Raw genomic sequence first — 14,837 nt, 5'->3', positions numbered from 1 at the left:
CACCTCCTCCACACCCGGTGAGCTTCGGGCGGTGAGCTTCGGCCGTTGCTCCTCCGAGGCCCCGCCCCCCGCGTCTGCGCTCTGGCGAAGGGGCGGGGCAGCGGCGCGCTGACACCTGGCGGCCGCGGGGGGCGGGCCGAAGGCAAGCGTGGGCTGGGATTGGCTGGGATAGCGAGGGGTGGGGAGGGGGGAAAGGAGGGGAGACGGTTGTAGGGCTCTTGCTAGTGCCCGAGCCTGTGCGGCCTGAGGGGCGCGGAGACTCAGGGGGAGGGAGACGGCAGCAGCATGGCGGCGGGGTATGAGCCGCCCAACCCTCCTCTTCCCCGCTGTCGCCGCCGTCGCCGCCGGAGTCGCTGGGACCCTTTAGTCTGCGTGTGTTAGTTGTAAGCCCGCTGCCCGCCCGTCAGCCCTCTGGCCCACCCGCCCTCCTCCCTATCTCTGTCACTGGCAGCCCGAGGGTCGGGCGGGCCGGATAAAACTCCCTCTCCCACCCCGCCCACAAGCCTCGGGGCCCGGACCATGGAGGACGTGAAGCTGGAGTTCCCCTCGCTCCCGCAGTGCAAAGAAGACGCCGAGGTGAGTTTGTCCAGTGACTGCCACGCACAGGCCTTCCCGTGCGGCTCTTCGGCCGCGGGGCGACCCCAGGCCCCAACCGTCGAAGTCCCCAAGCTCCACCGGAGCCCTGTTGCCTCCTGAGAACGTCCTGGGACCTTGGGGAGAAGCGTCACTCACTGAATTCCTTTGACCCTCCTAAGACCCCGGCGGATGGGCTGCTGGGTCTATTCTGCTTAATTAAATGGGAAGGGCAAAATTAGTCCTTTCTCCCCCAGGCTCGGCGTTGAGGACTGACTTTGAGTAAGGTTCCCCTTTTTATTGCCAAGGCAGTACGAGGGTAATGTTTTAAATTTCAGTTTGAGGGATATATTTGGTGTCATTCGCATGTGGGACACATGGTCCCACATGTGAGATAGATCTGGGGCCTGAGCTTTCGGAGTGCGTCTTCAAAAAGTTTTCCAAAGTAGTTGTTTTGTTTTGTTTTTTGGTATTTTTGAGGGAAAGCCGTGACCCGCAGAATAAAATGTCACAAAGCTAGCTCATTTCAATCTAAAAACTTCAATCATGAAACTTGCCCTTTGGAGGGGAATTGTTACTGAGAATGAAATTGTTTTTAAACTGTCCTCCTGATTTCTGATTTGGGCTTCTTTTTACTCCATCTTATATCTTCTTTGACCAACGTTTGTATTGAGTTTTTTCCCCATCTATTGCTAGTTTAAAATACTTTGTGATGTTGCAGACTACTAAATTAGAATTTTCTGAAGACTAAATTAGCAAAAAAGACAAGGATACTCAGTTATGCCCTAGAAGGATCAAGATAGAAATTAAAATTTCTAGGTCTAAATATCTTAAAAATAATTGGAAAGTAAAACTTTTTAAGAAATCATTCAGTGGGGCGCCTGGGTGGCGCAGTCGGTTAAGCGTCGGACTTCAGCCAGGTCACGATCTCGCGGTCCGTGAGTTCGAGCCCCGCGTCAGGCTCTGGGCTGATGGCTCAGAGCCTGGAGCCTGTTTCCGATTCTGTGTCTCCCTCTCTCTCTGCCCCTCCCCCGTTCATGCTCTGTCTCTGTCCCAAAAAAAAAAAAAAAAAAAAAAAAGAAACCATTCAGTTTATACCAAATATTCATTTTTTTTGAGTATCTTCATTTGGAGTTCACATTTGGAGGGATCCTTTGCTTGTGGTAGTAGTCTTTCAGAAATTCATATTTTAAGAGTAGACTCTTAAATAGGAAAAAAAAGTTGAATTTAAGTTAGTCAAAAATGAATTTACACTTTTTTATTTGTTTAATATGGAATAATGTGAATGAGGAATATGCTTTTTGTCCTTAAAAATGATTCAGTGATTTCATCCTGAAAGCAACCTTAGAAATAATGTAGAACATTCTCTCTTTTCAGGTGAAGAGAGTGTAGTTTACTGAGAATAAGTGATATGCCAAGGTAACAGTAGCATAAGACACAGTTGAGAACCTTGGTCTCTTGGTTCCTAATTCATTGTTTTTAATACACCTCAATTTTTCCCTGCTCTAATCTTAAAAATTCTAATTTAAAATGTTTGCAGACTTGAACTTAATCTTTTATTGTGTATATAATATGCCTTATCCCTGTAAAAATGATAAAGTCTTACTGGGAATATAGCTTTCTTTCCTGTGTAAGGACAGAAGTAATGCTTAAAGCCCAGTAGATAATGATGCAAATGTTATTTACTGAAAGCCAGTTCATTCCTTTTTACATAGCATTGGATGTTTGTTTCCTTTTGGTTGCAAGTGACAAAAACCAGCTCAGACTAGCTGAAGCAAAAAGGAACGTAGTTAAATCCAGAAAGGTGGGGATGCAGCTGGTCTCAGGGACTTCCTAGACAGTATTATGATGCATCAGAACTGCCTCGGCCCCTTATCAGTGCTTGTCTGTACTTTCAGCATTTCTGCCTTTACTCTGGCTTCTCCGCAGATACGGACTTTGACTGTCAGCTGTTCAAGGTCATACCCTTACCGAGCTTACACATTGAAGAACAACAATATGTCTAAGCTTCAGTATTTGAAGTCTAGAGGATTGGCCTAACCTAGGTCATGTGCCCATCCTTTGGATTAGTCCCTATAGCCAGAATGGAGAAAATACAATGAGGAGCCCAGTGTATGACCTAGAATATACCCACTTGTGGCCAGGGGAGTGAAGTTTGTCATTGGTAGCCCTCCCACCAAAATTATAGGGGCATTTCCACAGGAGATGGAAGGTGCTTTCTGGGCAGACAGAACTAGAAATAACCATTAAATAGGGCATATAGTTACTCATGATAAACTAATAAAGCAGTGTTAATTTTGTAATTTGCCATGAAATATGTAAAGTATCAAATGGTCTTATGTAGTTATGATGACCAGCCAATAAGAGTGTTCCTCCACCTAGGAAGCATTTCATTGAAACCTGAATTACAGACCAAATGTTGCTTTAGTAAACATGGAATTCAAGTAGAGAGATTTTTTTGCATGCACTTAATGATTGATGTGATCAAGCCATGACAGCTTGATGATCCTATCATCTCTGTAAGAATATTACTTCCTTGTTTCTTGAAACACTGGTTAGGGCATTCTTTTAGGACAATTCTAGCAAAAATTTAGCTGTGTTCAGATTGATTTGGAAACAGATTGTCACTCCTTTGTTTACAACTTGGCTGTGATTTCCCATTGTTTTGAGGATGAAGTTCAAACCCTTAACTTAAAAAAAAATTTTTTTTAATGTTTATTTATTTTAGAGAGAGCACCAGAAGGGAAGGGGCAGAGAAAGAGGGGGGGCAGAAGATCCAAAGTGGGCTCCACGCTGACAGTAGAGAGCCCAATGTGGGGCTTGAACTCAGGAACTGTGAGATCATGACCTGAGCTGAAGTCGGAGGCTTAACTGACTGAGCCACCCAGGTGCCCAACCCTTAATGAACATCTGCAAGGTTGTGTATGATCTGGCATCTGCCCTTTTTTTTTCTTTTTTTTTTTGAGTTTGTTTATTTATTTTGAGAGTGAGGGAAGGGCAGAGAGCAGCGAGGGAGAGAGAAAGAATCCCAAGCAGGCTCCAGAGAGCGAGGGAGAAAAAGAATTCAAGCAGGCTCTGTGCTATCAGTGCAGAGCCCTATGTGGGGCTCAATCTCAAGAACTGTGAGAACACAACCTGAGCTGAGAGCTTAACCTGCTGAGCCATCCAAGTGCCCCCTGCCTACCTTTCTAACCTTATAATGAGCTACTCTTCTCTTGTTCCCTTCTCTGTTTGCCCTAGCCATCTTCATCTTCTCTCAGTTCTTGGGATGTTTTAGGCCCCACCCCCACTCCAGGACCTTTACATTTGCTATTATCCCCTGCTCTGGCTGCCAACACTATACTTGCCCTCACCTAATTAACTATTTGCTCTTCGATTAGATCTCAATTTAGGTAACATTTTTTCAGAAAGACGTTCCCTGATTTTGCCAACTCCTCCTGTTCACAGCCCCCCCCCCCAGTAGTTTAATCCTGCAGGTACACAATTCTCTGTAGCACTTGGTATTTTTATACCTTCCTTGTGACAGATATCATACTGATGGTTTTCCTTAATGTCTGTTCTCCATATAGACTGAAAGTTTCCTAAGGGAGTTTATTCACCAAAATGTTCTTGCCTTAGTCCCCACTGTTTCTTGCACTTATCACAGTGTCTGGTATATACCATAAGCTTAACAAATGTTGAATTAATATAAGAATCTTGGTTGGTTTTGATAGTAGAATCTTGTGACAAGATTACAGTAGTTTGTTTTTTTTTTAGATGTGAAGAAGAGAGCAGCTTACACTACCAATTTTTAAATTAAAAAAAAATTTTTTTTTACATTTATTTATTTTTGAGAGATAGAGCACAAGTGGAGGAGGGGCAGAGAGAGAAGGAGACACAGAATTGGAAGCAGGCTCCAGGCTCTGAGCTGTCAGCACAGAGCCCGACGTGGGGCTCGAACCCACAAACCATGAGATCGTGACCTGAGCCAAAGTTGGACGCTCAACCGACTGAGCCACCCAGGCACCCCACACTACCAATTTTTAAATAAATTAGTTGCATAGTTAGGGCTGTTGGTTTTATAATTCAATAATTGTTTTCTTTTCAGATAGAAAGTGTTATTTATTTCAGTTGCAATTTGGCAACTTAAATGTTACTCTTTCTGTTTTCTCTTTTGACTCCCATAGTACAGAATAAAAAATAGGAATTGCTTAATATTTCTGACTGAAGATCCTTTAAATTTAGAATGTTGCTGTTTAAACCTGACTATAGAGTAGAATTACTCAAGGGGCTTTTAAAAAATAACCATTCCTGGGCCCTATCATCACCTTCTCTGATTTAACTGATCTGAGATGGAACCAGATAATTCTAATGGCAGCTAGGTTTACTTAAAATCATCTTACTTGAATGCCCTTCTACCTCTCTATATCCCTTCAATATTTATTTATTTGTTTGTTTCTTTATGAGTGCACCTGCATTTATAATCTATTTTGGTATTTTTTTTTAATGTTATTTATTTTTGAGACAGAGAGAGACCGAGCATGAGCAGGGGAGGGGCAGAGAGAGAAGGAGACACAGAATCTGAAGCAGGCTCCAGGCTCTGAGCTGTCAGCACAGAGCCTGACGGCGGGGCTCAAACTCACAGACTGTGAGATCGTGACCTGAGCTGAAGTTGCGACGCTTAACCGACTGAGCCGCTCAGGCGCCCCAATCTATTTTGGTATTTTTAAAGATTTTTTAAAATGTTTATTTTAGAGAGAAAGAGAGACAGAACATGAGTGGGGGAGGGGCAGAGAGAGAGGGAGACACAGAATCCAAAGCAGATTCCAGGCTCTGAGTTGTTAGTACAGAGCCCAACGCAGGGCTCGAACCCACAAACCGTGAGATCGTGACCTGAGCCAAAGTTGGACGCTTAACCGACTGAGCCACCCAGGTGCCCTTGTTTGGTATTTCTAAATGTTCTAGGTTTTAGCCAGCCTGATACATGTGCTGATAAGAATTAAGTTTTTATTTTATCTAATGGTTACAGTCTGTATCCTTTGCTGAGTTTATTTACTTACTTATTTATCTTTGAACATTTTTATAACATTTCCTATTCCCAAAGTTGAATTTCTGTCCCATCAATGCAATTGTATAGCTCATGTAACTGCATTTGTATGAGAAGGAAGGAGAGAACCTGAAAGATGTTTTAATATGCCGTACCTTCTAGGTCATATTGATGATTGAAGGATTTTCGCTTGTGAATTAATTTTCACCAGAAGCATGATATATATCACAATTAGGGGTATTTTGGTTTAGCTGGGTTGCTTTGGTTTGAAAAATATAGTTGGACTGCTTGACTAATCATCTGTGTTTGGGAAACCAATTCTACTAATTAACTATAGTAGTAATTCATAATAGATCATTGGGAATTTGCCCTATTACTACTGCCATATCTAAAAGATGGATTTTAGCAGCAGTGTGGGCAGGCTGAGATTAAGATTGAGTGTAATATAGGTTTGGTTGTAATATAAGATATGGTTGTTAGAAACATGTTCAGACAGATGGATGTCTGGTAGAACAAGACAGCATGAATGACTTAAAATCTTGGTCTAGTATGCTAGAGGCATAGGCAGAATTGGTAGACAAGGCAGGATTAAGATTTGTTTTGCAGAGTAATAATCAGGACTAGGTAAACAAAGACGATAGGCGCTTGAGATCAAAATCTAATGCTAACAGTAGGAATAGTTAATGACATTTTCTGTGAGAGAAAGCCTTTTAGGTTTCAAAGGATCCATACCTATTACAGCAAGTCTGATGGTCACAAAAGTAGGCTATGTGCTTATTTGTTAGGCGTATAGGAATAATTTTTCATTCTCTCCTGCTATACAACTTGTTTTTTACTCCTGTAATGTCTTCCTTATATAAATATAGCATACATGTTCCATTGTATACAACCTTTTGGAAGTTCAAAATTTCTTTGAAGCCTCTTGATTCACTTAAAACTTCAGGTAAATTTTGCACTCTGTCCCATATGGTCATGTTTGTTTTAGTATAAAAATATTTTAAAGTAATGGCCAGTGAAGACACTTTTTCTCCAAAAAAAAAAAAAATTTCTTGGTAAAATTGATATATTCTAGAAGGAAGCACATTTATCCTGTGTCTTTGAGTGCCTTCTGACATATTTATTGCCAGATATTCCCTGGAATATGTTCTCCTGTTTTTCTTTTTTCATGCATAATTTTTAGAGATTTCATTTGAGGTAAACTCAAAAGTACACATTTCTTTAATCACTTTTCTTTCTGGCAGCTCTGACAGGTTTCTTCAGGAAGATAAGGCTGTCAGACTAATCAAGAATCTTTTTTCTTTTTTTTAAGAAAGGGGAAAAAAGAAAGATCCATAGAATCTAGTGCCATATATCTCCAAAATGCCTGTCATGTACTTATTCTGTGGCAGGCACTATGCTCAGTGTTAGGGGTACCATGATGAAAATGACAGTCTTTGGCCTAAGTTCTTTAAAAACTTTTAAATATAAAAGGTTATAACGTATTGGTAAGTTAAAGAAGCACATGAACATTCATGTGTTCAGTGTACAAATTGATTACATTTCCCCCTCTCTTGGCTTGGAAATTATATACTTTATTTCTGTTAATCCCCATTTTAATAATATAATCATTTTATGTAGTCAATATTTGATTACTGTTTGCTATGTAGTTCCTTCTTACATTGAGAGGCTGTTGGGTGTCAGTTTTTCTGGAGTCAGACTGCTTTAACTCAGTTACTTAGGCTCTGTACCTAAAGTAGAAATGAAAGATAGAGAAAACAATACCATTTCAAAAATATGTTTTGGAAGTTCCTTTAATAGGAGTCTACTGGTAGTAAACTTTCTGTTTTTGTTTGAATGGAATCAATCTTATATCTCACTCTTGTTCTTGAAAGATGATTTTCTGAGCATATATTCTAGGTTCGCCATTATTTATTTCACTACTTTGAATGCATTATTCTTCAGTCTTATTCTTGCAGTTGAGAAGTCAAGGACAGTCTAATTGTCTTTCTTTTGTATTTAATATCTTGGTTTTGTTGCATGCTCTCTTTTCTTAAGTAGGAGTAAAAATTTATACTGAGTGTAATGCACAAATATTAAGTCCACAATTCAGTAATTTTTATTAAATATATACACCAGTGTAATCCTACTCTTATCAAGATATATACCAGTTCTATTAGTGTAGAAAGTTATTTCATGTTCATTTCCAGGCAATCCCTACCCTGCTCCACAATAGGCATTGAATAATATGATTTCTGTAACCATAGTTTAGTTTTATCTGTTCTTGAACTTTAAATAGAATCATGTAAAGTGGACTCTTTTGTTTATGGCTTTTTTAATTTAACATAATATGTGTGAAATTCACCTATGTTGTACTTATGGGTAGTAGTAGATTTTTTATTGCTGAATATTATTTCATTGTATGAATATACAGTAGACATTTGGGTTTTTTGGAGTTGATGAATAAAGGTGCTTTAAATAGTCTTGTGTAAGTCTTTTTGTGGACATACGTTTTTATTTCTCTGTTAAATCCTAGGAGTGGAATTGCTAGATTATATAGGGTAGCTGTATGTTTATCATTTCATTTTACACTCCAGTTAGCAATGTTGAGACTCCTAGTTGCTCTACATCATCACTAACATTTGGTGTTGTGTTTTTAACTTTAGCCATTAGTGGTTATGTAGTGGTATCTTGTGTTTTTAATTTGAATTTCCCTAATGACCAGTGATGTTGAGCACCTTTGCATGTGCTGTTGGCCATTTATATACCTTCCATGGTGGGATGTCTGTTCTTTTCCCGTTTAAAAAATTGGGTTGTCACTTTATTGTTGATGCATATTTATGTATTTTGGATATACGTCTTTTGTTGGGTATATAAATTACAAATATTTTCTTTCAGTTTGTGGCTTGCTTTTTTGTTCTGTTAGCAGTGTATTTCATTGAGCAGAAGTTTTTAATTTTCATGAAAGCGAATTTATCAAAATTTTTTTCCTTTATGCTTAGTACCTTTTGTGCCCTCTTTAAGACATCTTTGCTTTTCCCAAGGTTGCAAAGATATTGTTTTCTCCTAGAAGTTTTATCATTTTTGCATTTATATATATTTATACACATATGCCTTTTTTTCCCCCATTTATTCAACAAATATGTATTGAGTGCCTACTGTGTGCCAGGCACTGTCATCAAATGTTGGGAATACATACAACAGTGAAGACAAGATGTTTGTATGTGAGGAGGGTTTAGAGTGGGGGGTGATGAGGGGTCAAGATCAAGATTTATTTTATTTTCTAGATATTTGTCTAATTGTTCCAACACCATTTGTTGAAAGATTTTTTTTTTCTACATTGAAATGCCTTGTTATCTTTCAGGAAAATTGAGTGCATATATGAAGGTCTTTTGGACTCTGTTCTTTTCCATTTCTCTCTTTGCTTTTAGTGTGGAAAAAGAATTTCTTCTCTTTATGTGTGGTGTGCTCTATTTAACTTTGTATTTCTTTCCTTTATCTTGCTTGGGAATTGTTGAGCTACTTATTTCTGGGGTGTGGTGTCTTTAACCAGTTTTGGAAAATTCTTATTAATATCTTGTGTAATATTATCTCTCCTTTATTTTCTCTCCCTTCTGGAACTTAGATTTTATGGAAGTTAGACTTCTTAATTCAATCTTAATAAGTCTATTAACTGATCATATTTTCCAACACTGAATTTAGATCATTTTTTCAATTCTATTTTCCAGTACACAAGTTCTCTCTTTGTCTACTGTTTAGTCTATCCACTGATTTTATTTATTTATTTATTTATTTAATGTTTTATTTTTATTTTTGAGGGAGAGAGGGACAGAGCACGAGTGGGGGAGTGGCAGAGAGGAGACAGAATCCAAAGTAGGCTCCAGGCTCTGAGCTGTTAGCACAGAGCCCCACGTGGGGCTCAAATCCATAAACCCTGAGCTATGACCTGAGCCGAAGTCTGCTGCTTAAACCAGTATTTTCCTCCTCTTAAAATTTGATTCTTAATTGTGAGCTCATTGGAATTCATCTCTGTGAATTATTTCTGATCTAGGTTTAGGGTATGCTTCTCCAGAGAGAAAATGCATTTGTTTTTTCCAAGAACCCATGGACATGATCTACCCAGGACCACTTGACATTCAATTTTCACTTGACCTAACAAAAATAATTGAATTCTAATGCCAAAGTTGAGCAAAGGCCAGGTTGTGGCCACCACTACTACCACATTCTACTCAGAGCCAAAGCTCAGAAAGGCAAAGGTACTCATTTTCTGGGGATGAGGTGAGTCATCCCCCACCCTCCCTGCCAACCTCCCCAGTTTATCATTCACTGAGAGTGTTGCCTTTTGAGTGTTTCTCATTTACTGAGAGTGTTTATCCACTGAGAGTGTTGCTTTTTGGTGTTGATCTGATTTCCCTCTTGATCAGGTCCTAGGCTTTGTCTTATGTCTCACATGTACAGTGTCATTTAAATTAAGGCCATGGTGAGGATGTGCAACAGATAGAACTCCCATATGTTGCTGGTGAGAGTGTAAATTGGTTTTGGAAAACTTTTGATAGTGTCTAGTAAAGCCAAAAGTAGGCCTACTCTGTGACCTAGTAATTCCATTGCTACTTTTTTTTTTTTTTTAAGATTTTATTTTTTAAAGTAATCTATACACCCAATGTGGAGCTTGAACTCACAACCCCAAGATCAAGAGTCACATGCTCTTCTGACTGAGCCAGCCAGGTGCTCCTCCATTGTTACTTTTATATCCAAGAGAAAGAAATGCATGTGTGTATCAATGGGAACATAAAATAATTTTCATAGCACCTTTATTCTTATTTGCCCAAACCCTGAAGCTACTTAAATCTCCACCAACAGGATAATGAGTAAATTGTGGAATATTCATACAATAGTATACTGCACAGCAATAAAAAGGACCAAACTACTAACATGCAACATGGATAAATCTCACAGGCATTAGGCTGAGTGAAAGAAGCCAGACATAAAATAGTACTGTTGTGATTCCATTTATATTTGGTTCAAGAATAGCTAAAACTAATCTATATTGATAGAAGTCAGTGGTCACCTCTGAAAGAGAGGGTTTTGACTGAGAAGAGAAAGGAGGGAACTTCCTGGGATGACAGAAATCTTGATCTGGATGGTGATTACATGGATATATTGCTTGTAAAAATTCATTGAGCTCTACGTTCGTATTTGGGCATTTTAACACTTCATTCTGTGTTCTTTTATACTCCCATTTTAAAAGAACGGAGATAATAAGGCCATGAAAGATCAGTAGATCCTCTCAGGATATGGCTTCTCAGGTTTATAGTCTATTTCTGCTACATTGCCAAGATCCATTTTCAACATGTAAAACAAAAAATACTTAGTTTCTCTTCTTTATTAAAAAAAAAAAAATGCTGGTTGTCATTGCAGGAGTACTATTCTGTCTTTTCTGTAGCCAGACTCAAGAAGTTTGCTGCTTGGGGTACATTAAATTGAACACAACCCAAGGAAGTGTTGAAAGCAAAGAGTTTTTATTACTTGTCGCAGGTGAGGAGACAGGGAAATGGCTCTCAAAGCACTGTCTCCCCTTGGGGTTCATGCATGAAGCTTTTGTTCAGTGTGCTAGAAAACAGAGCCAGGACGCTTGATACATTAAGGAACTTACATATATTTTGTTACCTAGGCTCTTGGGTTCAACTTTGCATGCTTAAGTATGTCAACATACTAGTGCATACATTGTATGTTCAAAAAATGGTTGGAGAACCTTGCCCATAGGAGATCTTAGTCTTATAATGAGCTAAAGGTAACTCTAAGGGCAACTCAGGGCACTTCTACATAGGTCAAAAGCTCCAAACTGGGTCAAACTGGCTCATGCAAGGAGGTAACTCTGGTGGAACACCTAGCCATAGCTGCTTGTTCTGCAAAACACCACATTCTTTCCTGCTTTCCTTGCTTTTCCCTCTTCCCCCTCCTCCCATCTGCTGATAGCTTGCCAGCCCTCTGATAGGGGTAATTCCCCATTGCATCCTAGCTAAGATGGAATTCCATTACAGGTATATAATATTTCTACCTTATGTGTTAAAAATACTTTTCTAATTTAGAAGATCTAGGCGAAGGGTAAGGGGAATTCCTTGCACTATTTTTAACATTTCTGTAGTCCTAAAATTATTTAAAAATGAAAAAGGTTTTATCTGTTTAAATGAATGTTTAAATGAAGTATATTTGACATAGCATTATATTAGTTTCAGGTGTATTACATTGTGATTGGACATTTCTATATTTTTAAGTAACCTCTACACTCAGTGTGGGGCTTAAATTTACAGCCCCCTGATCAAGAGTCTCATACGCTACCAACTGAGCCAGCAAGGGACCCCTGGACAGTTCTGTACATTATGCAGTGCTTACATTGATACATGTAGTTAAATTCTGTCACCATACAAAGTTATTCCAAATTATTGACTATCTTCCCTATGCTGTACTTTTCAACTCCATAACTTATTTTATAACTGGAAGCTTATACCTTTTGATCCCTTTCATCTGAAAATAAAAGTTGTGTTTTTTGTTTGTTTGTTTGTTTGTTTTTTTGTTAAAGCTTTTCCAGTTTTAACTTTAGGAAGCTCATTTCTATTTATAATTTTGAGTTTTAAGCAGTCAGGTTAGAAACTTGGAATGCAGTCCATTTACAAATGAGGATTTGATTCTTTATCATATCAGTTCACTGGAATTGCTTTTTTCTTGTCCCAACTTTTAAAATGTTTTCTGTCTTTTGCCATTGGCATTTTGCATTATTTTCCAACTTGTTTATATTGATCTGCATTCCAAAAAACAGGATGAATTCTTTACTTCCATGAAATGTATATTTAAAAGGAATTGAACTGAAAGAATCTTAAGATGAAGTAATGTATGAGAAAGCCTGTTTGATAAGCATCTAGAGGTTTAGATCAGGGATGGCAAATACCTATTACTTAACACTCTTTGAGTCCATTACAGATACTGCTCATTGATCAGAGTACTCTTCTTCCAGAGTCTTTGCTCACAGTGTTTTAGCTATCTACTGTCAGTTGATTAGAGTTAACTGAATGACAAAAAGCTATTTGACATTTCTGACTTGGTGGATCAGTTTTTGGGAGAAATTTCTGGAATATCCGTTCTTTTAGGTAATGAGCTATTCTATCCGTTGTATGAAGTAACATAATCATAATTTTGGAAGCCCAGTTACCTAAAGAATACCTTAATCATTGTTTCTTGCACTTAAATTTTTAGGTGTTTGTGAAGCCAATTGAATCTATTCATAGAATATGCTTTAAGTATAATGTATTTTTTTTTTTAATCCATACACTTGTATGTCACATCTTAAACTTTTAATTGGGTAACATTTTTCATAATGTTATTTATTTTTATTCTTGGGTTTTCTTTCTATTTTAAGGAATGGACCTACCCTATGAGACGAGAGATGCAGGTAAGATAACCTTTTTGTTTATTCAGGCCAGTCCATATTATTATTATCATCAAATAACTGATTTCACAAAGGATTTAAGACCTGTTGGCTCATGATCTGTAGGTTCCTCATTGAGTATTTAAAAAATCAACATATTTAAAGGTTAACATTAAAAAATGGGAAATGAATTGTTGCCTTTCTTCCTTATAGTAGAATCATGGTGTTTTATATATATATATATATATATATATATATATATAATTATATGTGTATATATATATTACCATGATTCTACTATATACATACATACATACATATATGTATATATATGTGCTGAGTCACTGTTTTTCCTAATCTGAAAAATTGGATACAATATTTATATTTCTGTTGAAAACAGTTTGCTTTCTGTGTTTGGCTAGTTTAGACAAGTCTATAAGATTTGACCATAAAGCAAATCACTCTTGAGTAATTGTTCCTCTTTGTGTCTGATTTCCAGACACAACTTCCATAATGAAGTCCTCCAGAAGACTGATTTGAATACTCCAAATGTGGAATAATAAAGTGATAGCTAACCTTCATAGCAGTTTGTTTTTCTTTTGCATTTCTTACTTACAGTCACTCTGCTAGCCCCAGAATCAAGCAGTGTCTCCTGTTCCTAGAAATACCTTGACTTTTAAAAATATGTTTCCTTTCTCTATTAGTGAAAATTCTCTTTTAAAAAATATCTTAGTGGGGCGCCTGGGTGGCGCAGTCGGTTAAGCGTCCGACTTCAGCCAGGTCACGATCTCGCGGTCCGTGAGTTCGAGCCCCGCGTCAGGCTCTGGGCTGATGGCTCGGAGCCTGGAGCCTGTTTCCGATTCTGTGTCTCCCTCTCTCTCTGCCCCTCCCCCGTTCATGCTCTGTCTCTCTCTGTCCCAAAAATAAATAAACATTGAAAAAAAAAAAATTAAAAAAAAAATAAAAAATATCTTAGTACCTATGAGGCATTTACTTGGTGCTATGGGAAATGCAAAGGTGAGTAAAATGTAATTTGTGCCCACAAGAAGCTGATAGGAGAAATCAGACCTATACAAAAATAATTATGATGTTTCATAGAACAGAACTACAGAATTATACTGTATTATTATCTAGGCTATGGTATAGGTCAACTAAAACCTTTCTATATTGAATTCACATAGAAAAATTTTAATCTAGCATTTGGAAAGTATTTAAATTGCTGAAACTGTCAATAGGCAAGCAGTTGATACTGGTCTTTTTTAAACTTTGCAAGAATACTTTTATTAACTGAAGGAAACAGTTCTAATCTTCTTGTATCTTGTGCTACTTTTGATTTGGCTGAATAAGGTTTTGTGTAATTCCAAAGGGGTAATTTTTCTTTATGTCTACTTTATTTCTAGACTAGAGCAGAGAATATAAGTAAAATAAGAGATGTTTTAATTAATCTAAAAGCCAGTCATACAATATGCTAATTTTATCCAAACTGCTTATAAAAAGCACTGTGGAAGTTCAAATATCTGACTTTTCAGAACTGTATTTAAACTTTAAATGTTTCGTTTGATATATAAAGCAAATCTGCATTTCTCTTCCCGGTCTTTGCTCAGTGTGGCTAGGGAATATTCCCTAGATAGCAAGCTTTTTTTTTTTTTTTTTTTTAATTTTTTTTTTTTTATGGTTTATTCATTTTTCAGAGACAGAGTGTGAGGGGGGAGGAGGAGACAGAGAGGGAGACACAGAATCTCAAGCAGTTTTCAGGCTCTGAGCTGTCAGCACAGAGCCCGACGCAGGGCTCGAACTCACGGACCGTGAGATCATGACCTGAGCCGAAGTCGGACGCTC

The 14,837-nt window shown here is 38.1% G+C and overlaps 1 protein-coding gene across 3 annotated transcripts in view; it reads left to right on the top strand.

Annotated features, from left to right (window-relative positions):
* The first annotated feature begins 224 nt into the window (after positions 1 to 224).
* STYX (serine/threonine/tyrosine interacting protein) overlaps positions 225 to 14,837 on the top strand; it is a 37,778-nt gene continuing 23,165 nt past the window's right edge. For 2 of the 3 annotated variants that reach the window (XM_047079645.1, XM_047079644.1), the window contains exons 1-2: positions 226 to 576; positions 12,990 to 13,022. In XM_047079645.1, coding sequence (XP_046935601.1) covers positions 520 to 576; positions 12,990 to 13,022 — 90 coding nt within the window. In that variant the 5' untranslated portion in view covers positions 226 to 519. Of the gene's footprint in view, positions 577 to 12,989; positions 13,023 to 14,837 lie in introns of all 3 variants that reach the window. The other variant, XM_047079646.1, reaches the window with a different exon arrangement.

This window comes from Lynx rufus, unplaced genomic scaffold, assembly GCF_022079265.1.
Source record: "Lynx rufus isolate CCGP_SWC_20201006 ecotype Redwood Valley unplaced genomic scaffold, mLynRuf1.p SCAF_17, whole genome shotgun sequence".
In the NCBI taxonomy this organism is placed as follows: domain Eukaryota; kingdom Metazoa; phylum Chordata; class Mammalia; order Carnivora; family Felidae; genus Lynx; species Lynx rufus.
Note: the sequence above shows the minus strand (reverse complement) of the source record. Positions and strands in the feature narration are given on the sequence as shown.